This window comes from Saccostrea echinata, unplaced genomic scaffold (genome assembly GCF_033153115.1).
Source record: "Saccostrea echinata isolate AGI-Se365-2 ecotype Australia unplaced genomic scaffold, CSIRO_AGI_Sech_v1 ptg000010l, whole genome shotgun sequence".
Taxonomy (NCBI): domain Eukaryota; kingdom Metazoa; phylum Mollusca; class Bivalvia; order Ostreida; family Ostreidae; genus Saccostrea; species Saccostrea echinata.
Window position 1 is genome coordinate 11,411,134 of NW_026889759.1, and position 26,486 is coordinate 11,437,619.

Below are 26,486 nucleotides of genomic sequence, written 5' to 3' on the forward strand. Positions count from 1 at the left end.
ACCGATGCACACCAGTAAGGTACCGCAACGCACGATTTTGTACAAATTCAATATTATTTGTCATGCTCCACTGCAGTGGTCCAAAATAGGTGCAACTACGCTTAGGTACAGTTTGATTTTCTCATATGTTCTGAATATCACTGATTTATTCGTATGTACATGTATTTTGGATATAACAGATCCTACAGTGTGAGTCCACCCGATTTCGCATTCCAATTGAATGTGAAAAAATCAGCGAACAACGTACCGAGATACATGTACTTACAAGATGAGTAATCAAGACATTCTTCTCCTAGGTTGAATACATGACCGTTTCTTCTTCGCTGTCTTTTCCGAAAGTGTACTATTTTTGATCTGGTAGAGTTTATTCACAGACTCCACTTCTTACACTAGCTAGAAACAATATCGAGCATTCCGTCCACGTCAGCCTCATTCTGCACAATCGTCTCCATAAAGAAGGTCATTCAAATGAATTTGTGAACCCTGATTTGGATTCCATTGTTTGAGCCTTTGAATTGTACAGCAAGGTCGTTGATGAACAAGGCGAACAGCGTTGGTGAAAGATTATCTCCCTGTCTAACTCCCGATATACAGCTAAACCAGTCGATATAATAGTTACCTAAACGAACACAAGACTCGGTACTTCGGTACAAGGATTTCACCGCTTGGTAGAAATGCCCATCCACTCCATTCTTGAGTAAGCTGTATCAACCATGAACTCTCTGTCTACCATATCACATGCCTTTTTTAAATCAATGAAAGTAACAAACGTAGAGTTTCTGTTTCTGATTATATACTATTTAGTGTAAATACATAATCTAAATACGATCCGTTTTGCTCATCGACGAAGAGATCACTATCGTCTAAGTACGTCACCAGTTTTTGTTTTTTTTGTTTTTGCTTTTTTTTTTGTTTTTTTTTCCAGAATGGAACTGTAACTTTTGGTTACAACAGAGAGAAAGCTTAATTATTCCTCGACAGTTCAATGGAAACAGAGGTCGAAGGATGGGTCTGTCACAATATTGTAAATATTGTTCCAAATGCTCTTCCATACATTGGGGAGTGTTTAACTTTGCACGCATCGATGGTCACTGAATTTTAGCATAAAGAGCTGCGGCATCGCTTGGTAAACCCGTTTGTCAAGTCTGATGATATTAATAGTTACACTTATCCAGGGTTTTGGCCAGGTTTGTCAGATTAGTTCTGGACACCAAACTGTGTGGACGGTGTGAAATTATGACCCATACTTAGTGGATTGGGCGGCTCCCATGCTGTGTGGAAATGGGATGCATTACTGGTACCTGTGTGGATCATTTGAAACCTGGGCCTTTTGTTTTTGCATTTATGAGTGTGAGTGACTACAATCCAGTGACCTTTTAGTAGATGAAGATAGTCCACCCTGATGTTAATTCTACGTTATGAGAGAACTTCCTGAATCCGATGACGTCTACTTCCGGTGATGATTGGTACTTCCGGCCGACATGTTATATGAATATGATTCTTCGTTTGGGAGACGTGTTAGTGATCATTCTGTGACATTATGACCTTGCACTAGCTTCTTGTGTGTTTCATCTGATGTCTACTGTGCGCCATTCATCTGATGTCTCCTAAGCCTCGATACCACCGGAGCCCGAGTTATATTTTGATTTTTTTTGTACATTTGTAAATAAATTGTTATTGTTATAAAGTATTGTTTTTCTTGATTGGCAAAGGTCATCCATTTACTAGACTGGTAAAGGTTTTTTTTAAAAGAACCCAACACAATTGAAGGCAATTGTGACAGGGTCCTTCAGTAACCTTTACGCCATATTGAAGGTATAATTCCGTTATCAAAGTACAAAACATCTATTGTAAATTTTTATACTTCATTAAGTACCTCATACAGAAACTCGTCTATACTACACGATTTTCCAGATTTAATCAAGTTTTCATTACCACTGGCTGAGCTTTATCCTCAGTAGTTTGTCTATAAATAGGCATTCGGTACATAAAGAGCGTCGTTCCATGTTCCATGTGTTCTTTATGCACTAAAGGTTTTGAAATCGTCGAACGCGTCATCACTTAGTAACAAGGTCTTTTTCCCGTATCTCCTCGATGCCCAGGATGCATTTTCACTATATAATCAGTAGAGTCCCACCCTAAAACCAGAACTCCTGAACCAGGGGCCATGAATTTCACAATTTTGGAGGAGGCACCCTTGCTCATTATAACCATGCACATAGTTTGTTTGCTAAATATAAACAGTGAGAGAATAAGCTTTCAAAGAATATATGCATTTTCACTACACGATCAATAGAGCCCCACCTTAACTCTAGAACCATTGAACCTTGGGTCATGAATTTCACAATTTTGGTAAAGGACTCATTGTTTGTTATAATGATGACAATAGTTTGACACGTTGATGTCCAGATTCTGAAGTAAAGAAAATTTTTGAAAATTGCAGAGATTTTGATTGTTTCTGCCCCGTCCCTCAGGCCTCAGGGGGTTAGGGGGCAGGGACCATAAAATTTACAATTGTTGTTTCCCTTTGCCCATAGATGCTCTATGCTAAAATTGACTGAAACTGGTTAAACAGATTATGAGTGACTCGGGTGACCTAATAAAACGTACAGTCCTTCGATTCGTCACCAAAACGGCCATTCAGAACACAACATAGACTATCTTTTGATTTTTTAAGGTTTCTAAGTGAGTTACCATCTTGGTTTTGACTTTTATCACTTGTCGCCCGTGTGGTGCAGTGGTTAGAGCGTTTGCTCTAGAGTCGCGGAGTAAGGAGATTATCCTTACGTCGGGGGTTCGAATTCCACTGTGGGATGTGGAGACCGGTCCTTCGGATGAGACCGTATAAACCGAGGTCCCGTTAGGTGCTGACACGAAAAAGGTCCCTCACTACTCACTGGCCCTAAGTACGGAAGCGTAATAGGGCCGCAGCAGTATCTTTTATTAATTTGTTTTAACAAATTATCAATTTGTTATAATAAATTATCAATTTGTTAAAACAGATTACTAATTTGTTATAACAGATTATTAATTTGTTATAACAAATTACTAATTTGTTATAACAAATTATCAATTTGTTATAACAAATTATTAATCTGTTATAACAAATTACTAATTTGTTATAACAAATTATCAATTTGTTATAACAAATTATCAATTTGTTAAAACAGATTACTAATTTGTTATAACAGATTGCTAATTTGTTATAACAACTTACTAATTTGTTATAACAAATTATCAATTTGTTATAACAAATTATCAATTTGTTATAACAAATTACTAATTTGTTATAACAAATTACTAATTTGATATAACAAATTATCAATTTGATATAACAAATTATCAATTTGTAATAACAAATTATTAATTTGTTATAACAAATTATTAATTTGTTATAACAGATTAGTAATTTGTTATAACAAATTAATAATTTGATATAACAAATTAGTAATTTGATATAACAAATTAGTAATTTGTTTTAACAAATTAGTAATTTGTTATAACAAATTAGTAATTTGTTATAACAAATTAGTAATTTGTTATAACAAATTACTAATTTGATTTAAAAAATTATTATTTTTTACAAAATATGAAGGTGAATACAGATCTATGGAAGCCAGATCAGATCAGATCAGAAATCTTATTTTAAATCGGTTCTATGAACACGTTAAGCATAAGCTTTGGAGAGCTTTTGATCAATATGTTAATGTGGATTTAGATGAATTAGCAACTTAGATTAAAGCACTTTAATTTTTGTTTAATTGCAGTTTTTTTTTTTTAAATTTTTGTTTTGTTTTGTTGTTGTTTGTTTGTTTGTTTGTTTGTTTGTTTTTTTTGAGTCAGTTCCTTGGAATAGATTTCTCTGTTAGACAATTAAAAGAATAGCTGCATCCCAGGGATTATGTAGAAGAAATACAGAATTTTGGATCCTTCGAGAAAAATTCGAAGTTCCGGACAATTAAATATGATTTCAACGTCGTCCATTCAAATCAACACTTTTTTTCAATGTCAACACAGGGGTCAAAAGGGGAGAAGACCTATTTTTTCCTTCTTTACACATGTGTAATATTTTGTGTGTATTGTTATAACAAATTATATTGCTGAACGATTTCTTGTAAAATATATGAGTAGTCCTATATGAGACAACCAGGATACAAATTACAAATGAATTTGAAGAAACAACTGTCAAAGTTTTCAGCCAAAAATAAGTTATGAAGGCTTTAGTGGGATTTCGAGGGCTTTTCCAAAAGGAACGTATTTTGATTATAAAAATTACATACATACATGAAAAAATTTCACAAGGTATCTAAATTCAAATTTTACGAAGTACTACCCACTCAAGAATATTGTTTATTTTCGTTTTCAGAAAAGGTTATTACAGAGTGTTTATCAATTTTTCTATGATAATTTATCTACAAATTCATTTTTTATCAATGTTGCCTTTATTGCCCCCAGCATAAATTGGGGCCAAGGAGGTTCACCAGAGGAGCAGATTCAGGTTAATGCATTAGGAACGGCGGTTTAGTTTAAAATATATTTTATTCATGATACATAAACTGGATTGAACAGTAGGCATAAATCATTTGGTACATGTATAGAATGAATCGAGAAAGAGAGAGGGAGGGGGGGGGGTAAAATGAAATAAAATAAAAGACATATTGAAAAAAAAACATATTATAATGAACATGTTGATTCAGGGTGGGAAAAATTCCCTCTCCAAATAACATGTCTTTGATAAGATATTTTTTCCTAGCATACGAACGGGGATGCAATGACCTGGTAGATGGGAGTCAAGGACGGAGCCCTGGTGGGGGAGGAGGACAAAATTCAAATGGAGCTCCTAAGAATAAGTAAATAGGAACCAAAGAATTTGATGCATTGTATCTTTATAACAACAGTGTTTGACAGTGAAAACTCTAAATGCTAAAAGATGTAAATCCAGATTAACATATTGGTTAAAAGCTGTAGCTGCAGAGCTTGTACATTTATTATTTTCACAAATCCAACTTATAAAAAGATTTCTGATCTCATCTGGCTTCCATAGATCTGTATACACTTTCACTTTATCAAAATATTAATTTGTTATAACAAATTACCAATTTGTTATAACAAATTAATAATTTGTTATAACAAATTATTAATTTGTTATATCAAATTGATAATTTGTTATATCAAATTAGTAATCTGTTATAACAAATTAGTAATCTGTTATAACAAATTAGTAATTTGTTTTAACAAATTAGTAATTTGTTTTAACAAATTAGTAATTTGTTATAACAAATTAGTAATCTGTTATAACAAATTAATAATCTGTTATAACAAATTAATAATTTGTTATAACAAATTGATAATCTGTTATAACAAATTAGTAATTTGTTATAACAAATTGATAATTTCTTATAACAAATTAGTTATCTGTTATAACAAATTAGTAATTTGTTATAACAAATTAGTAATTTGTTTTAACAAATTGATAATTTGTTATAACAAATTAGTAATCTGTTATAACAAATTAGTAATTTGTTTTAACAAATTAGTAATTTGTTTTAACAAATTGATAATTTGTTATAACAAATTAGTAATCTGTTATAACAAATTAGTAATCTGTTATAACAAATTAGTAATTTGTTAAAACAAATTAATAAAAGATACTGCTGCGGCCCTAATACGCTTCCGTACCTAAGTGCTGAGTGCAAAGTATAGGTCAAAATTTGCAGCTCTCCACCGGCAAGTAGTGGCGTCTCCATATGAATGAAAAATTCTACTATGGTGATAAATATTGCCTGCTCCATTACTTCTTTCGTGGAATTCATTCCGAAATAAATCCATTTGCTGTAGATCTATATAAAATTACCAAATCAAGACTTTGTATAATATCTTAGTGTTTGATTTTATAGGCATGGAACTCTCTAAACCAGAAAGGATTGGCACAAGACCGTTTTAAGTCTGAAAAAGTAATTCTTTTCCTTACTCCTTTGTGTAATATTATTTTATTGTATCAATCATTTAATATTAATGTTATTTTCGTGTCTTCGTGAGCTCTAAAGAGAAATTATTCTAGTTTAACATTATAAATTCTCCAGCTCGTGTTTATATTTGATATTATTTGATATTAAAAAAGACAATGATGCAAATAGTACACGACTACAGAAATGTTCTTAACAAAACTCGTGATAATACATGCGAAGTAATTTCTTATTTGCATCACGTTATTTGCACTTCCTTCTCCGACTTGGACTGAAGAAATGAAGCTCCACTATATTACATTCTGTTCTACAATTCCATATAGTTACGACTGCCAACTGCTGATTGCCGTTGGTTATAGATATTATCTTTCACTAATTACCAATTTTCAATTGCCAATAAGCACAGGACTAATTCAGTTAGTCATGTACTCATTGGCAATTGAAAATTGGTAATTAGTGCAAGACAATAATATTGCCTATTATCTTAAATTTATAGCGCATGCTGTAATACACAAATATTTCAACAATCGAATTAAAACTTAAGGCAGATCCAGGAATATTGATACGGAAAAGGAGGAGAAAATTCTCTCGATAGTCTCCACAGGTGTTCGTACACAGGAAACCCCCCCCCCCCCCCCCGCCCCCGAATACACACCGCGGGTCTTATGATATTTTTTGATTCAAACGAATAAATCTGAGAACGACTGAATTAGAGATTGAAACGAAAGTAGATTTAAGATTTGGGGGAAAAAAATCAGCATGGGTGATCGTCTGAAAAAACTCAGAGAGCGCTCGCAGAAACGAAAAGAAATTCTTGCAAAAGCGGTAAAAGTTATTTTCTTTGAGTTTAGTAAAAGACAGATAAAGATAACGATTCATATTCCATAATACTAATAGATAACAAAACAGTATCATGAGTATGTAGTTAGTTTTCTCCAATTCTGTGCAACAGTGGACCCATTTCAGTTACTCTTTACATTTAATAGATGTTCACTATTTCATTAAATAATTTTAGTTGAAATGGGTGGTTATTTACTTTTTGAAATAACGACGAGTTTCTTGGCAAGATTTTGTTAAAACTCGAATTTGTTCTGGTTATCTTCTATCAAATATTGTAAAACGGTAATATCGACCAATGATTGACCTTTCATAAATATGTTGACAATTTACTGATATAAATCAATCAAATCAGAAGTCAAGATGGAATGTGAGTTATTATGATTGCGAAAGTCATACTTTATAGTGCAAGACAAAGTTTTAGTTTAAATGAAATTCTGCAGTAAACAGAGCAAGAATGAGAAAATGCTATACAGTACGTGGAGTCGCCAATTCCGGGTCATCTCCGATTCCGGGTCACTTGTGTGTATTTCAAACCATATTGTTAAGATTAAAGCGCAAAAAACTTAATAAATACACTGGTCATGAAAAATTTGGTCTTTCTGTCTATAATCAATAGCAAAATTTTGAAAATCAACTTTGAGCATCTGACAAATGAAATTATGAAATGTGCGCATTGACGACAGGGATGTTTTTGCTTCGTTGACAGGCTACTTTCGTTTTTGTTCGCCGCAGGATGGCCAATATAAAAGTTCTAGATAAACAATAATAGCTCGAAAGTAATGGCACATGTATTCAGTTATAACTCAGAAATCAATCACAATGATCACTGCTCAAATAAAATTACACTGATTAATAAATCAAACTATAGCAGTTTCTCCATTTGCAGTTCACGTAATCTCATGGCATGGAATATGTCAAAACTCAATGTACAAAACCGAGTGGCAACCATCTATTTATCCTGAGTTTTAAAACTATTCTACCTGGAAAATATGTCTTAAAAAATAAAATTGAGTTTACCTTGCAAATACATTTTTTAGACTTTAATTGTTTAATTTAATCCTAAAATAATTATTTTTATTCTGAATCCTCATTGTTATCCAAGGCTGTACATGTATTTAAGGTCCAGAAAAATCATTTTATTTTGTAATTTTTCTGTAACATGTGAGATATTACAGCTGATACCACTTGACAACTGGTTCCAAGTCCCTCCTATACACTCCCCCCCCCCCCCACCTGCCGCACAAAATGAGATGGTGAAGAGTTGGTGGATGGGATAGTAATTAAATCCTTATAAATTACACATTTTACAAAATAAAAGATTTTTAATTCTGAACTCTCTGAAATAAAAAGAATATATTGAACATTCCACAGGACACTGAGGTTAAACCATATTCTTAGTACTTTTTTCATATTAATTGTAACAGATATATGATATAGTTATTCTTTATTATTATTATTAATTTTTTTTTTACTGCATATTGCAATTCGTTTTTTTTTTTTTGAATTAATTAAAAATTTTATTTTCTGTGATTATTTGTTTTTTCTGAGCTGCATGAATTCTTTTATGCTTCAACATCATAAAAATCGTGTTCCCAAACGATCCCTTCATATTACAAGACCATGAAGTCACATGACCCGGAAATGGAGAAAATGACTTGTAAGTGGGGAAACTAGGCCTTGTTGAAATACGCCTATAAATATTGTTCCCGTTTACCTATTTTGAAAATAAAAAGGCTCTTGGATGTAATGGATGACTCACTATTTGTACTTTCAATACATATGTTGCATAAAATATAAATCGAACAACTTTGCAAAATATCAACAAAACAGCCTGATGTGACCCGTAATTAGCGACTTCACTGTAACATATTTATGCTTTAAAAATTTAATTTGATTGACGAATGTAGATATTTAAAATGATATATTTTATCAATGAATTTCACAATGTGTATTGCAGCTGAGCAATATTCATAAATATAATTTTTGTCTGTAGAAAACTTTCTGACTACTTTGATACCTAAAGTAACAATTTCCAACAATTTGTTCTATTTCTGTTGTTGGAAAAATCTGAATATTTAAAATATTTTCTGTTAAGCTTTTAATAGTTACAATGTTAAATTCATATTTTCCTCTTTACATTTGTTATATATAGTTTGGAGTTGAAGGACCACATGGTTTGAAAGAAGTCCTCCATATCAAGGAAGAATCTTCACACAAAAGAAAAAGCTCAGAGTATTTTTTTTTATTTTTAATTTTTATAGTAACTTTTGACATACATAACAACCTCAGGGTTGCAGGTAACTTGTTTCATATTCATTTGTAGCTAAAATCTACATATGAGCACTAAAAAAAAAATGACACTGCACTTGTTCATTTTAAGTGTTTTTAATTTCTATAATGTCAGACAATTACATGTATCATGATAGGGCAGATTCCAGGGATTTATCTGTGCCTTAATTCTCAGAAGACAAAACTTTTATCTAGTTGCTGGCCCAATCTCCAAATCCCAAATGGCTGCATTGTATGTTATGTCACATAACTTATCATTTTGTGGGTTTTAATTCTCCCAGTTTCAAACAAAAACTTTTTTATTGATGGCCTGGGGAAGGAGCATGGAATTTTGGCATACTTGTATATGCATATAGTTCTATAGATCTACTTTTCATTTTATTTTTCTATTCAGTGACAAAAAACTCCAGCTGAGCTAGCATCATTTTGTATACCTTTAAGAATGAAAGCAAATTTTTAATTGCAAAAATGCACTTATCCCAGATTATGCCCAGGTGAAACAGTATGTCATATATTGCTTGTAGTGGAATACCTCTGCTATAGTGCATACCATGGAATTGTGTTTTTTGTACAAAATGTTTGGCCTGTTTTACAATCAGAAAATTCATTTGCAATACTCAGTAATTTTAAGTGTGTTAAATTTTAAAATATGTATCCTAGACCTTCTCTATATATTTTTAATATTTTTCAGTAGTAGTGATGCAGTTCCCTCTAAAAAGTTGAAGACAGATGATAATAAAGAAGAGGTGAAGGAATCTAATGACAAGAAATCAAATGCTTCTTCAGAGGTGAGTTATTAACCACAACATTTTGATCATTTCTCTGCAGATTGTGGTGTTTCTTACCCATATGACATTATAATGAAACACTAATTAATTATCTGAATTTGTGTAAAGATTTTGTTTCATTTGTCACACTATTCTATATAGGCAATACCGGTACTTGTATAGTACATGTACATGTTTGTCTGAGGCTGTTATTAGAATTGTTTCTACACTTAAATTTTAGAATGATAATGACCAAGAAGATGAATTTTACAAAGATTCAAGTACATTTTTAAAGGTAGGTTACATTTTCAAACCGTGTAAATTAAAAATTAATACCGCTAAGTACAATAGTGCACTGTTTCTTTGACCACCTAATATCTCTAAGAAGGTATTACTGAAAACAAATCAAATATCGGATCATTAAATTGTTTATTCCTGCAACTGTGTGAATGGAAATAAATATATGAGATATCTCTGTTTCAGGGAACACAAAGTGCTAATCCTCACAATGATTATTGTCAGAACTTTGTGGATACGGGGGAGAGGCCACAGAATTTCATCAGAGATACTGGTATAACCTGAAATACAGTTCACAAATCAAATATATGTACTGCATGGCAGTATGTTGGTGTACTTTATTAAACTTTATACATATCATTGTTGAAAAGATTATAGTTGCTAAGCATCTCTGCTACCTTTAATTTGACATCTGGCTAAGCATAAAATGTGTATTGTAACAACAGAGGTTATGGAGAATTACATTGTTTTGAAGTAGCTTAACTGTCATTTTTGTTTTCTTAGGTCTTGCCAACCGATTTGAGGAGTATCCTAAGTTACGAGAACTGATTCGTTTAAAGGATGAGCTTATAGCCCAAACAAACACACCTCCTATGTTAGTTTCAATTAATATTATTTTTTAATACTTAAGAATAAATAGTAGAATTACTGCTTGGTAGTTAGCACTATTTCACTGCATGTTTATCACAAGTCAGAAAGGGACTAAAATTTTGTATCCTAGAACTTTGTGTCTTTTTCCAGGTACTTAAAGTGTGACCTTCAAGAGTTTGACCTTGGTGAACTTGGATGTAAATTTGATGTCATGTTTGTGGAGCCTCCATTAGAAGAATACCAGAGGTCAACAGGGGCAGTATATGACAAATACTGGAACTGGGATGAAGTGGGTATTTTTCACAAATTAGTACTCTAGTGAATTACTTTTGTTAACTAGGAATCCACTCTTCATATCTGCATCTTATGTGTATTTAATGACTGCTTTATAAATTTTTCCCCAATTTTATTGTTGGAGATTTTTGGACCTAAATAAGAATTGTCTCCCTTAAAATGCATTTTGGAGGCCTTTTAGTCATGCTTTTCAATGCCGAATCTCTTAATAGTACTGAGTCATTAAAATTGTTTTCTGTGTTTTAGATCGAGAGGCTGAATATCCCTGCTGTGGCTGCCCAGAGGTCCTTCTTATGGTTGTGGTGTGGAAATGCAGATGGATTGGAGAGAGGCAGACAGGTACCAAGAGTTGTCTTCCTTTTCACACTGACATCTATAGAATTTACAAGAAATCCTTGAAAAACTGTCTGGCCTTTGAAAATGTCAAAATAGTCTAGGGCTAGGGCTATTATGCTGCACTTAGTTAAGTCCCAAAGCTTATGTAATTTTTATTCTTATTCCTAGTGCCTGAAGAGATGGGGGTTTAGACGATGTGAAGACATCTGCTGGATAAAAACAAACCACAAAAATCCACGTGAGAAGAGACCTTTGGATCCTTCTGCTGTTCTTCAGAGAACTAAGGTATACATAACTGCACTGAACTCTATTGTGATAAGCCTCTATACCCCAAGTCCCTACATTAAAGATATTTCAGAGCTTTTGATCTGGAATAAACTAATAAAAAAAATTATGTACATGTATATTATAAGGTTAAATTTTAATAATCTTGTATGTACTTATTTACATGGACAGTAAAATTCCTGGAATATTTATTTAGGAGCATTGTTTAATGGGAATAAAAGGCACAGTTAAAAGAAGCACAGATGGAGATTTCATTCATGCCAATGTGGACATTGATCTGATCATAGAGGAGGATTTTGAATATGGCAGCAAAAGCAAACCAGTCGAAATATTTCATATCATGGAGCACTTCTGTCTCGGCAGACGCCGTTTGCACGTTTTTGGGCGAGACGACACAATCAGAGCAGGGTGGTTGACACTAGGACCAGAACTGACCAGTACAAACTTTGATGCAGGTGTATACTCAGGCTATTTCAACAAGAACCCCAATGACTACCTGACTGGGTGTTCAGAGGAAATTGAAAGACTTCGACCAAAGTCTCCCACTCCTAAAAACAAACAACAAGGAGGGTCCTCTGATGGCCGTGGGAGAGGGACATCAGGTTCTAGGGGAGGATCAAGGGGAGCAGGCTCCAGTACCAGAGGGGGTGCTCAGGGAAGGGGATCATTTTCAAGAGGTTCATTTTCTGGTGCTAGAGGAGGTTCTTTTTCAAGAGGGTCTCGTTCAAGAGGGGGTGGTTTTAAAGGGAGAGGAGGTGAAAGATGAATACATGTACTGTAACAGTATACATATTTTTAATGGGCCATGTAATAGTGATATGTTGTTTCTCTTTATTGATTTTTAATACCATAATGATATACTGTTGTTTTGTAAAGATATAACATTTCCTGACTCAGTGCATATATGGCATGAAATGTACATGAGAATTCAAATGATTTTTTTTCATCACCACACATCACACTGTACTATAAAATGTTCATTGTAAATAAAATGTCATTAGTGAAGCTTGAAAGATACTCTGTAATATGGCAGGATTATTTTTTTTTTTGGGGGGGGGGGGGAATTGTAATGAAAATTTGAAATGCTGTCTTGAGATTAAAAACAAATTCTCTAGAATAAAGGCATAAAACCAGATTTGTACAAGTTGTTCCCCTTTTTTTATTGAAGTAAAGCTTAAACTTCTTTATAAATTATTGATGGCAAAAAAATATGTACAATAGTGTTTATATTAACATGTAGCACACAAACTCGTCTAATTATGCTTCTACCACCAAGATGGATAACTTTTATGATTGTTGTCTTTCTGCAAAAAAATTATGTGTAATTTTTCATTTCTAATTACCCTAAAATTGTCATCTGTACTTTGGGTCACGCTGCAAGTGGTTTTGGAGTTAGGTCAGAAGTTGTAAAACTTTGATGCTCTTACTTTAATTCAAACATCAAAGGATGTAAATTGTCTGGTTGACTACCAACATCCTTACATAGGGTCTAATTGACAAGGTCATACATGTAAGCCAATCCAACAAAGTTTGTCATTCCAAAAGACTCAAGAGAGGATTGTGTTCAGGATTTGTGACCCAATCTTTCATTAAAGTAGAACCCTTGAGACAGATATGGTTGTTATAACCTTACAGTAATTGATCTTGTTTGATTAATATCTTCATGCCATGTTTAGTGCAGAAGGTCACTTTGGAGTATTGATTTCAGATTATTTCACAAATGACCGAAATTATATCGGCACTAACTTATTACTGGTCATAATTTTGATGATCCAGAATCTAAACATTACATACTCAGTTTAATGCATCAAAACTGTAAATGCTAATTTCAATGATGTACTTTTTTGGCCATAAAAAATTCAAAATTATTTTTTACACGCAACAAACTGATAGGTGCCACACTCCTGTAATGTCACAGCTGCATGTATGTGTTTGTGTTTTTTCTGTCAAAACTAGTAACTGGAAACTTTACATGCAAGAAAATCTTTTTTGTTAAAATAATTTTTTTGCAAGGCATATTGTAAATATAAAAACTTTTGAAGAAATCAATAAAAAAGTTACATATCGAAGCTTTAATAATATTTTAGTGAATATTTATTGTCATAAATACGGTATAAAAGACATGAACAACTTATGTTTTTATATACAGTAACAATGCGATTTAGTAATCCAGTCCTGTTAGTTGTCAATTATCATCACATATATTGGAATCGCTGAAGAAATGTCAAATAACTTTGTGAAGGTCTAGTTGTAAGGGAATAATCTTGTGGGTAAAGGCCACACCAGCTCTGAAAAAGGTAACGTTAAAATCAATGTTTGTAATTTCACAGGAGAGAGGCTTAGATGAAAAAGAATCGCATACATGTTATTATATTTGATAAATGATTCAAGTACATATTAAAGCTTTCATATGTACACTTATATCTACTGTTGAAAAACAATGATGGCTTCATACATGTAAACATTTTTTTTTTCATAATTAACAAATCAGAGGAGTATGTGTATATATTGAAAATAAAAAAAATTAACATAAGATTTTTTATTACATATTTGAATTGACTGATGTTCAATTCATTATTAAATTTGAAAAAAAGGTCAACACTTTATAAAAGAAAGGAAATCCATAAACCATGCTATGAATACAATACTCAATGGTGACATGCATTGACTATAATCATGGTGACATACCAGTACCTATACTACGTTATGTCCATGTGTGGGGGTGCTAAAATAATGGTAAACAATTATATATAAGGTGTGGGATTCTCTTGACCATTAGCATTCATAGTGACCAACCACCTTCCAACAGTAGAAATTAATTCAATTAAAACATACATGCTGATTTTCAAACATATATGCAGCAACATACAACATGCTTTATGTATTGCATATACAAGTTTTTTAATTGGTATAAAGGAATAAAAAATTGACTGAAATGAAGAGGAAATCAAGGTAACAGGAAAGAAGAAAATATATGGCTGGACCAGGAATTGAACCTGGAACCCCTGCATCACTAGTCGGGTGCTCTACCAACTGAGCTATCCAGGTTGATATCCACGGCCCAACCATTACAGTTCAAAGCAGTAGAACAGTCATCCATTTCTGTGATATAAACTGTAGAATGTTGTAAATCAGCATGTATGTCACAAACTGAAGAAGTGCTTTTTATCATGAAGAGTCCGTTAATCTGCAAGAATTGCACCCTCATAACCATAACATGTAGTGTGAACAAGAGCTTTGAATGCCTTTTTGCACCAGGCCATGTACACCCCATCAAATCGAAGCAAATGCACTTGAAAGCAAAAAGCAATTTTATTCTTTTGATTTCTGTAAAACAACAGTATATCTTTTTGAGAGACATTCAAGGGTCTTGGTACCAGCAGACGACTGGTGATTATAGTGTGACTGAACCAAGTCATCCTGATGATAGGTTTTTGGAGTATGATAATCAAATTTAATAATAATTTTAAAAAAAAAACCCATCCAGATAACTTGGCAAGATGAAAATCTACATATAAAGTACAGTAATGTGAAGATGTTACCTTCTGCAATGAAAAAAGACAATAATATTATAAGCCAATATATTAAATATATCACACAAGCATATATTAGAAAGCATGGTACTTTTACATGTATTTTTTTTTTTAATGAATTACATTTCTTAAAAATATTTCAATCATTGCCAGCCTGTCAGTAATAGCCTTAATTAATTTTAATTAGCAAGGAGATAAGTATGAACATTGCTAGTCAAGCTTATGAACCAGATTTGAAAATTATATACTTAAAAAAAAAGTTGGGCTAGTTTTTACAAACTTAATTTAAATTTTAAAATAAATTCTCAGACTCTTGGTAACCATTTCTAAACTTAAACAGGGGACTTAAAAGAAATGTTCAACACTACAATGTTCAATACCACAATTTTAAGTAGGTAAAGACTTTAACTTAAATTACTTCAAAGCTAACGAACTAAACTTTTAATGAAATATCTTTTACTGAAATATTTAGTCACAGAAACTTACCACTTTCGAGAACAACATCATATGGGTGTTCTTCCAGCTCAATATACTCCTCCAGTGAAATCATACAGGGGTCTTCATCTTCCATCAAGTAGTGTAGAACACCTAATAAAGACAAGCCAGTAGTAAGCTCTTCTTATACAAGTGTAAAAAATTACATGAATATATCATGGTGTCATTGTTTTACATTAATTCTTCATTGTATGTTAAAAACCATTTTCTTCATGAAAGAGAATAAGAGCAGATAGGAACCCTTGAGAAGATGCTTAAGAACTGCATGAAAAACAGCCTTTTGAGATAATGTATAACTGGTAGGGCTGGGACGATACAGCGTTTTCTATATCGATACATATCACAATATTTGAGCCATGATACGATATGTATCACGATATGTGAATTGGTTATAAAATCTTTTTTTTTTGTATTGAAATAAACAAAACATTACATAGCAAATAAGAATAATTTATTCAAAGAAGTGATATATCTGTTGTAAAGCAAAATTATATCACACAAGAGGTGTTAATTATAATGTATTTCATATTTATATTTAGCATATTTATTTTATATATTTAATCCAAAATGTTAGGTAAACAAAGAAAAACAAAGTCAGAATTTTTTAGTGATATTTCGATATTACTTCATACGTATCTATATGCCTATCGTCCTCACACAAAATCGACATTATATTGATATCTCGATATATCATCCCAACCCTAATAACTGGCTACAGCAACCAAACATACAGTTACTTGGAACCAAGAATGGTCAAAAGTATTTATTTTTTTAATATATATTTTGTTGTTTTGAAGTACATTTTACTAGTGCTTTGGGGAAAAAGAACTGCTGTTACAGAAATTCTCCATTAATATATGTTCAGTATACAAGGGCTTTTTTGTACTTCTTTTCACTATAAATCATTATATACCTTGTTGTGGTAAGAGGTCTGGAAGTTTTTCATGTAAGGAATCCATCACATTTTTTAGGTTCAACTGAAAAATTAAATGCAGGAAAATAAGATGAAAGAACCATTCCGGTTCACTATTAGGACCTATCTGTAATCTACTTGCAACTGATTGTTGAATAGCTGCAATAATAGCCCTCTCCAATATATTTTTTTGCAAGTAGGAAGGTGTTGATTGAGAGTCAAGTAAAAAAAAAAATTGGAGAGGGCTGCATTATTGCAGCTAACATGGCTATAACATATCAAGAAAGATTTTGAAAACTGTTAGTTGGGAAGTTGGGTTTGAAATGATACATAAAATTTTAAAATTTTTGGCAAGAAAAAAATACAAAAATTTCAATCCACAGAGATAAACACAGGTATTACCTTGGGTGTCTTTGCAAGAGCATTGCCAAGCTTTAGAAGTTGAGTAACCAGGTCAATCACGATTTTGTCTGTTGACTCATTAGAATCATGAGCCTCAAGGCGAGCGGCTACAATGTCCAACTGTCTAAAACTCCACTGTTGATATAACCTATTCTGTATGTCATGAGATATCACTAAAATTTTTGCATTCTCCAAGAATCCTTTTTCAGAGCTCTTGCTTTCTTTTAAATCTCTAACCATGGCCATAATTGCATCTGATGAACACTGCATAAGAGCAAATATTGTTACAACATAAACACAACATAGGATTTTTCACCCTCTGTAGTAAATAGAACTGATATGTTGACATTGACAAATTGGACCCAAAATAATATAGAAATGAGCAGAATATCTGATACTAACCTCCATTACGTGAACTATATGTTTCATGTAGACAAGAAGAAGACCTGTAATGGGCTCTGTTTGGTTGGTGTTCTGTAGGTTTTTCAGAAGTTGTTCATGGTAACCTGAAAACCATCCACATAAAATTAACAAGTCTATATATACTTCTTAATAAGTAAGGAAATACAGTATTCAACCCATATAATCTAATGCAATTTTACAATATAATAAAGATTTATTCTGGCTACATTTTTTTCTATCCCACATGTATATAAAAGAGAAAATCTTACTGCCAACTTCAGTTCTATCTGCCCCCTCCTTCAGCTTCCCAATGAATATTGCTCTGTGAACCAGATTTTTCTGAAAAGAGAATAATACACTTTGGAATTGATATGCAATTACTTTTTTAGCCTTGCAAATTGCAAAGAAAGGTTTGTTCAGCTTTTCATTCTAACCATTTCATTTCCCTCTAGACACACAATTTCAAAGAAACTCTTTTTTGGCCAATCAAATCTCTTCTCTCCCTGTTTTTTAGATTTCACTTGAGAGACTTTTTTCACTTTTTTCCGTCGACCTGAGGGAGATTTTTGACCATCAGATTCTTCCTCAGCAACTTCAACCTCTGAGCCATCTTTCTTTGTCAAATCCGGACTTTCCGCCATATTTGGAAAATGAGTTTCTAATAAACTTCCGTCCCCAGGTGATTTGTTATTCAATATCTGTAACTATACTGGTGTACCCCAGCAACAAGAATACGGTGTTCTTGGACACTTATAATCAATAAATTGGAGTTCCAGCCCATATTTTATCAGATGCATTGCTTTAATGCTGGATTATTTACTTAAGAAAACTATGCAAATATGTACACGTTTTGTGCGTCTTTCAAGTATGTTTAACTAGATCAACTATGTCTATTGCTCAAATATCCCTCATACAATGATTGAAATTCTCCTAGTGTTCCTGAGTATAGCATACATATCAACAACTAACTATATTATCTAATCAGTGTTTTACAATGTAATCTTGAGACTTAAATATGTGCAAATGATTATAGCTGTAAACTTAATGGATCTATAAAACTTGAACACCTGTGAAACTCTCAACAGACTCTCTGTGAAGAAAAAGCAAGAAGAGAGCTGTTTAATTACTGGTATATATACTTGATGGACTAACAAAATCCATGATGTTGAACAAAGGTATATGAATATTTTTTTTTTAACCATTGATATAATTAATGAAATACTAATTAAAAAAAGTCTTTGATTATCAAAAGTAGTTTTCCTAAAGGAATATTCTAAATTGAAACTGACAAGTATTGGAATTTATTTCATTTTCAAAAGTGAAATACTGTAGTTTATGCAATGCATAAAATTGATAATTTCACAGATATGTTATTTTCAATGTGAAAATAAGAAAAATGTTATTTTCACAGTGAAAATAACATATTTGTGGCAAAGCTTTCCAAAGTTCTGATGGTATTTACCTGTCAATTTGGTCACAAGACAGACAGGGAAGCTGTGCAGTTACAAATATACTCTGTATAATACTGTAAGATAGAGTGAATAAACTTTCCTGACATTGACTAAAACTGTCAAAAGTTTCTCCAAATTGTTGTTAAATTGATCCATGTTTACAATTTTCAATCTCACAATGGCTTCAAAAAGGCAGCTTATTAATTAGAAGGCATAAGGACAAAAAGAAAAGAAACTCAAAGAAAATGTAATACATATGTAAATAGAAAATTCATCTGCTTTGTAGTTGGATAAGGAATTGATTTCATTTTACTCTTGAGACAGGATATCATTTTGTTTTATGGAAATTGAATTAGTTTTATCATTTAGTTTCACCAAAAATGTTGGACATAGTCCCTATATCTAATTTCTGAAACACTACAATTTAATTTTTAAGATCATTTAAGTTGGTTGGAACTGTCAATTGGTACAGGGACTGCACTTTGATAATACACAATATATAATAGTGTGGAAGAAGCCTCTCAAGTGATGAAGTTGATAAACCTTGGCTGTTTATTACTTATGCATTGTTATAAGACCTGAATAAGGCAAACAGTTGCAGAGGAAAAATGGCTAAGCTTATACCTTATAAGACAGTTGATTGGTTTATCAGAGAGGTGGAATACCACTTAGGTGGGAGAAGTGCCAGGAGACAGTAATGCTGGACCAAAGAGATACCCCTTAACCACAGTTAGTGGTTATCCAATCAAGAAGAAAACATTTTATATTATAGGTGTTTTATAACTGTATATAACAAAAACCTGAGTTAAAAAGGTTAACAAACCCTGAGTGTAATGCCTGGTTGATAAAAATCATATCACCAAACATTTGCTTGGCTAATGTTGCACATTACAATATTTTACCTCGATCATGCTTTGGACTTGTGAACTGAAAATATAAAAATTCTTGCCCCACTCCTGAAATAATTTCCATACCCAACTTTAAAACATTGAATATCCTTGATGTATCATTAATTTCCCAAATTTTCCTAAGATTTATTATTAATTGATATTATCAACTATTTCTTTCCAAGTGTTTATAATACTCAATTTAAGTGGAATGGAACATAATTATATTTTTGGCTAAATAAGATATTATATATAAAAATGTTCAAGGATTATGTGTTCAGTCGATATAAGGAATCTATAATTTTTTTTACAGTTAAACATTAATTTGAAAAATTACCAATTTTATGAAAAGTTTTTCTTCACATTTCTGACCCCCCCCCCCCTTTAAAAAAATATTGCTCTACATATTACTGTTTTGAAAATTCCAAAACTAAAAACATAAAACATAATTTTTGTCAAATTTAAGATACTATTAATAATTTTGTACCATCATGTGCAGATAAGGACCCTTTTAGGATAGAAAGATTGTGCTGCAGTTGATTAATAACTGCATCTTTAGAGATATCTATGTTTGAGATACCGAAGTTCAACTGTATATAAGTAACAAAGTTTGTTTAGCAGCTGAAGAAAAGAAAATTTGAATACAATTTTGCGTAATTGAAAATATTGTGTATATAAAAAAGAAAAAATCAAATTCAGAAATTGGGCTAACCCCCCCCCCCCCCCCCCTCAATTACTTTTAAATAATTTTTTTCAGTCAAATATATAGTGAAAATAATGAAATGGCGAATTTTTGACTGATATTTACACTCTTTAAGATGCTGTAGGCCCCTAGTATTTATTCAGGTCCTGTTTGTATATTCTGATTTTTTAACCCTTTCGGCGCCGAATAAAGTTACGTCTATAACGTCATGGATGCCGTACTATGACGTCAATTGAGACGTAAAATAATTGCTTCAGGAAAAATCGTCAAATTGATAATGGAACAAGCACCTGCTTAGTTAAGGTAATAGGATGTTTATAGTTTTCAAGGAAAATGCGTATAATAATATTCATCATCATTATTTTTAATCGCCATCAAGTAAATTTAGCCAATATCTATCCTGTAGCTAACGTACGCAAAGGAAAATCTTAAATATAACAAAAGAGAGTTTAATCTTGAGCTTTTTCAAATAATATTTCCAATAAATGTTATAAGTATATGACTGTCGTCATGAGAAAAGGGCCCTTAAATAGCCTGGTCCTTTCTGAATGGAAATACATGTATAATTTTTTTTTTTTAATCTGATTTTTTTCAGTATTTTATGAACATGTTAGCAAGGCACTTCAAAACTACTTTGACGTTACTCACTGAAAACGCAATAAAGTCGCGTGTGTCAAATTCAGTTTCAAAACACTCTAAAAATTATTTAAATAATTTTAATCATTTTGACACATAAAACTTGAGAAAAATTTGATTTTTTTCTTCTAAGCTACTAGTATGTCCTAAGAAAAAGACGCCTTAGTTCATACTACTAGAGGCAGATCAGTTATTTCGTAAGGGAGGAGGAGGGATCGAGTCTAGAAATCTAGGATCTGAAAACGGTTTATATTCAGAAAACGGTTCATATTCAGTCGAATAAATAATAGAATTCCACACAATTTTTTTTTTTATATTTAATACTCTAGTTCAATTGGTAAGTATATAAAGCACTTGTAACATTACAGCCCCCCCCCCCCCGCATTTAAAAAAAATACACGGATTCCCCTTAGAGAAATAAGAAATCCAACCCAAACAAGGGCACCGTGCATAAAGCGGATCATCCCCTCGCAAAAAAGCAAATCAATTCCAATACAAAACTTTACTAATTTCAGTTATAAGCACGCATTCCCCCCTCTCCCACGCTTGTAAATAATTACCTTTTCCCCTCTAGCTTTGTTAAGAGAAGATAATAACACCCAAGTATGTTCTGTATCAAAGATGGATTCTAAGGGAATATTAATTCAGCTGAATTTCTGGTGTGTGGAATTGTTTTTTTTTTTTTTTTAATTTATTCTCTTCATAAAAAGTCATAAATAAAAAAAAATCTTTTTTCAAAGCGGATATTTTTTTTAAATACGTAGATAAAATATTTTAAATAAGTTTCCATTGTTCATACAATTGAGTTTCTTCGTCTGTCTTAGATATGGAATAGAAACGTAAAAAAGAGAAACATAATAATGTTAAAAAATTGTTTTGTGAAAGGTTATTCCATTCATGAAAATTGAAACTAATGGTCAGTTTCTTAGTTGTTTTTTTTCCAAGTAAATCGAACTGTATCAAAAGTGGTCTTCTTTTTCTCACTTGGACACAACAATCGTATATCATTTCTTAAAAGGACCGAAACTGAAATCTCAAAAAGAAAACATATGCAAATTGGTGTTCGTAAAATAGATTCCTAACACCGCGGAACATTAACTGGAAAGATTGGAAATATACAGCTTACGCCATTTCCATCTTATTTGATGATCGATAATGGTATGGGCGGGTACAATTCGACACGGACGTCTGAGAAAACATTGAATTGAAATTCAAGTTTGAGGCTGGTTTTCAATACACTTAAGGTCTAAACACTGCACACTAAAGAGTTCTACTTGTAGCGTAGTTTATGCAATTAGAGTGATCTGCTCTTAGAAGTAAGATAGAAAAAATGGTTGTTTGCAGTTAATTTAACAAACTGTAGTAGATTAAAATATTCTTAGCATTATATTAGACCAAGAATAAGTAAATTAATTCATTATTTCCATTAATTTTCTCTGTGTAATTAAACAACAGTGATTTCTGTTCATGAATAGTCCATTGTCTTTGAACATTTTTCCTGCGGAAATAAGGCAGGTATCCTATGTTGAAAATGAATTAAATACTCTCAATATGCACATCTTTATATTATATATTTTTCTCCAAGAATTTTCAATCCAATACAAACGCAAACGTTATGGATGTATTCTTTCATGGGACTGTCATATGATTGGGGGGGGGGGGGGGTAAATTAATCTATATCCATGCCTTCACAATACAGAATACATTGTATATTTATTTCAAGGATTCAAGAGATTTTATCTTATTTCAGTCAGTAAGGGGATTCCAAACTCAAAAAAATTTCTGCTTCTAGGGTCTACCCCCTCCGGGATCAAATGGGCGTCCTCTTATTATTTCTTAAATCAATTTCGGAATAGTTTGATATTTAATATAAATCAGAGCTTTCTGTCCAATGTTTTTGTTTCATGAATGATTGATTATTATCGGCGTTTAACAATAATAATCAATCAATCATAAAACAAAAACATTGGACAAAAACCTCTAGTTGATTTATATAAATGTCAAACCATTCCGAAATTGACATTATATGTCTTCTGGATCTATCACTAACACAGTGCGTACTAGAGTAGCTGAGGTGGATTGAGAATGAATTTCGAATTAGAATTTCAATCCCATGTTTTCTCAGACACATTGTCTATCATCAAATGTTTTGACTCTAATAGGTGGAAATTACGTAAGCAGCATATTACCAATCTTGCCATTTAATGATGTCGGAATGATTTAACAATTCGCGATCTAACTATCATCTGGTGGACATAGAAATATAGCCGTCAGTCACGTGTCATGTTTAAGCCTATTAAAGCTTAGCATTTCAAATTCCTTGTATCATTGCGCTTAATTGATCTGAAATGACCTTTTTGGATTCCTGGAATTGATAAAATCTCGCGAGAGATTAATTACTAATATGTTTATAGCAATTGTCTGGATTCCAACTCATATTAACGAAAAGTTCTAAATAAAAAAAAAATTGATCAAAGAGATAGTTGTACTGCTCTTGGCTCTTTTCTATATATGCACATTTAACGGAGCTGGGCTTTTCTGAGCAAATTGAAATACAGTTGCATTAAATCTGAAATTGAAACTTGAATTTACTTTTACGCAAGTAAGGTCATCTATTTAGCTTCCTCCGTGACATCAGCTAATCTGACATCTTAGCTTTTCATACTTCGATGCAATAAAATGTACATATAATTAAATAATACGTTAATAAGTTAATATGTTTTGTATATGGCGATGCAGTTAAGCAATATCCATCTAATGTTTGAAACTTCATCGCTCTACTCGACTCTCTTCATAGGCGACTTAGCCATTTTCCTAGTTATTATTTTAAAAATAACCTTTTCTCGGAATCTTGAAATTACAGAACATATGACTTGTATTTTTGCCTGTTACCACACGATTGGATTAGAAATGTTTTTTTTTTTTCTCTAAAAGCACAAAGGTCGTGTGTAAGGGTGTGCATGTGTCCTTTTTCCTCAAGGTCATGTACATGTCAACGGAACTTTCGGAAAATGTCGAGATATCCGGGATGTCGAGATACATGCATCAGAGTTGAAAATCGACTTCCAAGCATGGCTAATTTATTTCAATAATCAGTTTAAAAAAAAAAAAATAAAAAACCGCTTTCTTGCATATTTCACGGTCATCAAAGTTTTGCACGAATCTCCGTTTTGTTTCTATTTTTTATTATTTTTTTTTTCGTTTGATTTGGTTTTGTTTTGTTTTTTGCTCAAAACATCACCGTTGCTTCAATTTTTATCTTTCCCATAATGTATTCCTTGACTGTCTTTGTGCCTTCCGATTGCAATTGGTGTGAAGTGGTTGTTGATTTTGAACATTTGAATGACACCCATAACCACTTGTTACATGTAAAAGTATTTTTTCCTTCTAGATCAGTGATTTATTCTCAAAAGATGTCGCCATATGAACATTTATCTGAAGTTCTATCATACTTTCTTTACATCTAATCTATTGTTTAATATACTGTTTGTTAATTCTTTTTCATACTTATTTTCAAGCATAAAATCACTGACGATGTAATTGTTAATTTCTTCAGCACTGAGTATAATGTTCTTGAAGATCCATTATTTCAAAATTTTTTTTTATCAAAATTTATTTTTTTTGCAAAAATTTGTGCCCCCATTCTCCGATTGTGTGTTAATTTAGTATAGAATTATTTATATAGGGACAGTTTGCCTCCTCCCCTCCTCATTTGTTGCTGTAATCCCATGTTACCAGTATTAATATTCGAACAAAGATGGGATCTCTTTTTCAGGTTGAACTTTTCACGGTTGCCTATTTATTCGGAATTTTTTTTTTTTGGCTTGTCAATTATCTCTGCTCCCCCCCCCCCTAAACCCACCACCACCCAACACTCATTTGGAAATCGACGCTACACACTGAGTCTGTCTAATCGTGTATATCAATATGATTAACTAGGGAATAAAATGGCTAAATACATTTAATAATTTGTTATTCAGAATAAAGAACCACTTATACTATATAAAGAACTCTCTCTCTCTCTCTTTCTCTGAAAAAAAAAATACATGCATGTAGGCTATGTATCACCGGAGAAAATAAGTGTAAAACTTTCTGGCAGCAATGAAACATTTTAAAATTTGCTAACGGAAAGTGCGCCATACTTTATTTACAATGCTAGCGTACTCCAATGCTGACGTCATTATTTAACGTCAATGTAAGAAATATGACGTCACATTTAGACCAGTACCTATGTAAATATAAAGACCTATACTTGTGTCAAAATAAAAGATATTATTGTGTTTCATGACACATACCGTATATGGTTAATTGAAAAAGTAAAACATTTATCAAAAAAACGACATTTTTGTCGGTTTGGCGTTGATACAGTAAACGACATTTATGTCGCTTTGGCGTCGAAAGGGTTAAAACTTAAAACCCGGTCCTCCCCTTAATTTTTTGCGAGGGGAGATTTTTTTCCTTAGATATTGGATAATGACTCCAACTAATCACAAGTCCAAAGAGAGTTTATCTATATCAAACTCCATCAAGACCTAAAATATGCTTCGGAATCAATGTTAAAAACGAAAACATCCCGTCATACAACACAATGTTTACCATGTTTACAGTAAGAAGTAGTACTCCAAACGTTACACAATGTTTACATTCCATTCTATTCCAGAAATTGATTCTTTATATGTTTACCTTATTGAGAGCCCTGTTTTTGTCTTCAATTACTTCTAACAATGAGGGTCTGTGCCCCTCCAATACTGAATCGGCGCGAACGTCCATGGCAGACGCCATGATGTTTATGAATTCCAATAGCAACAGTACAGAAGTCATCCTAATTAACGAAAATGGTCAAAATAAAGAAAGGGTAAACACATCTCAGATATTTGATCATTTAAATGATTGTTTACAGTATATAGTGGAAGAAATATTTTTAAAATTTCAATATTCAAATGATGATGTTGAAATCAATGTAACGTTAGGCCTAACTTAAATCATTTTTATAAATATTAATTTTTTGACATATTTTCTTTACGTTATTTTTAAAATGCATCTCATTTAACATACCTATTTTGATTTCTTTAAATGTCAAAAATAAATATCTGAATTTTTAAAATTTGATAAAATCAGGGTATAGGTCCCTGATAAAATCTAATAAAAAAAAATCTTGGTAAAGAAAGTAGGGATAAAAATAAATCGAACTAGAATATCATGACTGATGATGAACCGTTTTATAAATACATGAACATTGACCTTCAATAAAAATATATAATCTTTAATTTAATTTAATATTAAATTTTGAGATTTTACGGATTTTCTTTGTTCTTCGTTTTCAAAAATATTTTATAGTTTCATTCATCAAGGTTATTGTAGCGTTTCATGAAAAGCGTTTTATTGACGTTAGTTAGAAT

At 32.1% G+C, this 26,486-nt stretch overlaps 2 protein-coding genes across 5 annotated transcripts in view; one reads left to right on the top strand and one right to left on the bottom strand.

The window, feature by feature from the left end:
• Nucleotides 1–12,692, top strand: part of LOC133184397 (N6-adenosine-methyltransferase non-catalytic subunit-like) — a 147,696-nt gene extending 135,004 nt beyond the window's left edge. The window contains exons 2-11 of the mRNA XM_061319455.1: nucleotides 6,725–6,791; nucleotides 8,959–9,038; nucleotides 9,787–9,883; nucleotides 10,104–10,157; nucleotides 10,346–10,433; nucleotides 10,664–10,754; nucleotides 10,901–11,039; nucleotides 11,291–11,383; nucleotides 11,549–11,665; nucleotides 11,862–12,692. Coding sequence (XP_061175439.1) covers nucleotides 6,726–6,791; nucleotides 8,959–9,038; nucleotides 9,787–9,883; nucleotides 10,104–10,157; nucleotides 10,346–10,433; nucleotides 10,664–10,754; nucleotides 10,901–11,039; nucleotides 11,291–11,383; nucleotides 11,549–11,665; nucleotides 11,862–12,431 — 1,395 coding nt within the window. The 5' untranslated portion in view covers nucleotide 6,725 and the 3' untranslated portion in view covers nucleotides 12,432–12,692. The remainder of the gene's footprint in view (nucleotides 1–6,724; nucleotides 6,792–8,958; nucleotides 9,039–9,786; nucleotides 9,884–10,103; nucleotides 10,158–10,345; nucleotides 10,434–10,663; nucleotides 10,755–10,900; nucleotides 11,040–11,290; nucleotides 11,384–11,548; nucleotides 11,666–11,861) is intronic.
• Nucleotides 12,693–13,722: 1,030 nt separating this feature from the next.
• Nucleotides 13,723–25,887, bottom strand: LOC133184400 (testis-expressed protein 47-like). Of its 4 annotated transcripts, none has more exons than XM_061319460.1 (8): nucleotides 17,845–18,141; nucleotides 17,680–17,749; nucleotides 17,411–17,514; nucleotides 17,009–17,272; nucleotides 16,607–16,670; nucleotides 15,685–15,786; nucleotides 14,360–14,390; nucleotides 13,723–13,953 (listed from the first exon to the last, which is right to left on the bottom strand). In XM_061319460.1, the coding sequence occupies exons 1-7, from the start codon at nucleotides 18,049–18,051 to the stop codon at nucleotides 14,365–14,367; spliced, it is 837 nt and encodes a 278-aa protein (XP_061175444.1). In that variant the 5' UTR covers nucleotides 18,052–18,141; the 3' UTR covers nucleotides 13,723–13,953; nucleotides 14,360–14,364. The 4 variants fall into 4 exon arrangements, with proteins under 4 accessions (XP_061175444.1, XP_061175445.1, XP_061175446.1 ...); XM_061319461.1 differs by having other exon boundaries at nucleotides 14,354–14,390; XM_061319462.1 differs by lacking the exons at nucleotides 14,360–14,390; nucleotides 17,845–18,141 and adding an exon at nucleotides 25,771–25,887.
• Nucleotides 25,888–26,486: the final 599 nt, after the last annotated feature.

Bases quoted from the DNA above. Each gene is read 5' to 3' on its own strand.
- LOC133184400 (XM_061319459.1), bottom strand. From the start codon at position 18,051: ATGGCGGAAAGTCCGGATTTGACAAAGAAAGATGGCTCAGAGGTTGAA. The intron at 17,273-17,410 runs GTTAGTATCAGA...GCTCTTATGCAG, and splicing joins ATATAGTTCACGTAATGGAG to TGTTCATCAGATGCAATTAT. The intron at 15,787-16,606 runs GTATATAATGAT...TGTCTTTATTAG, and splicing joins AGACCTCTTACCACAACAAG to GTGTTCTACACTACTTGATG.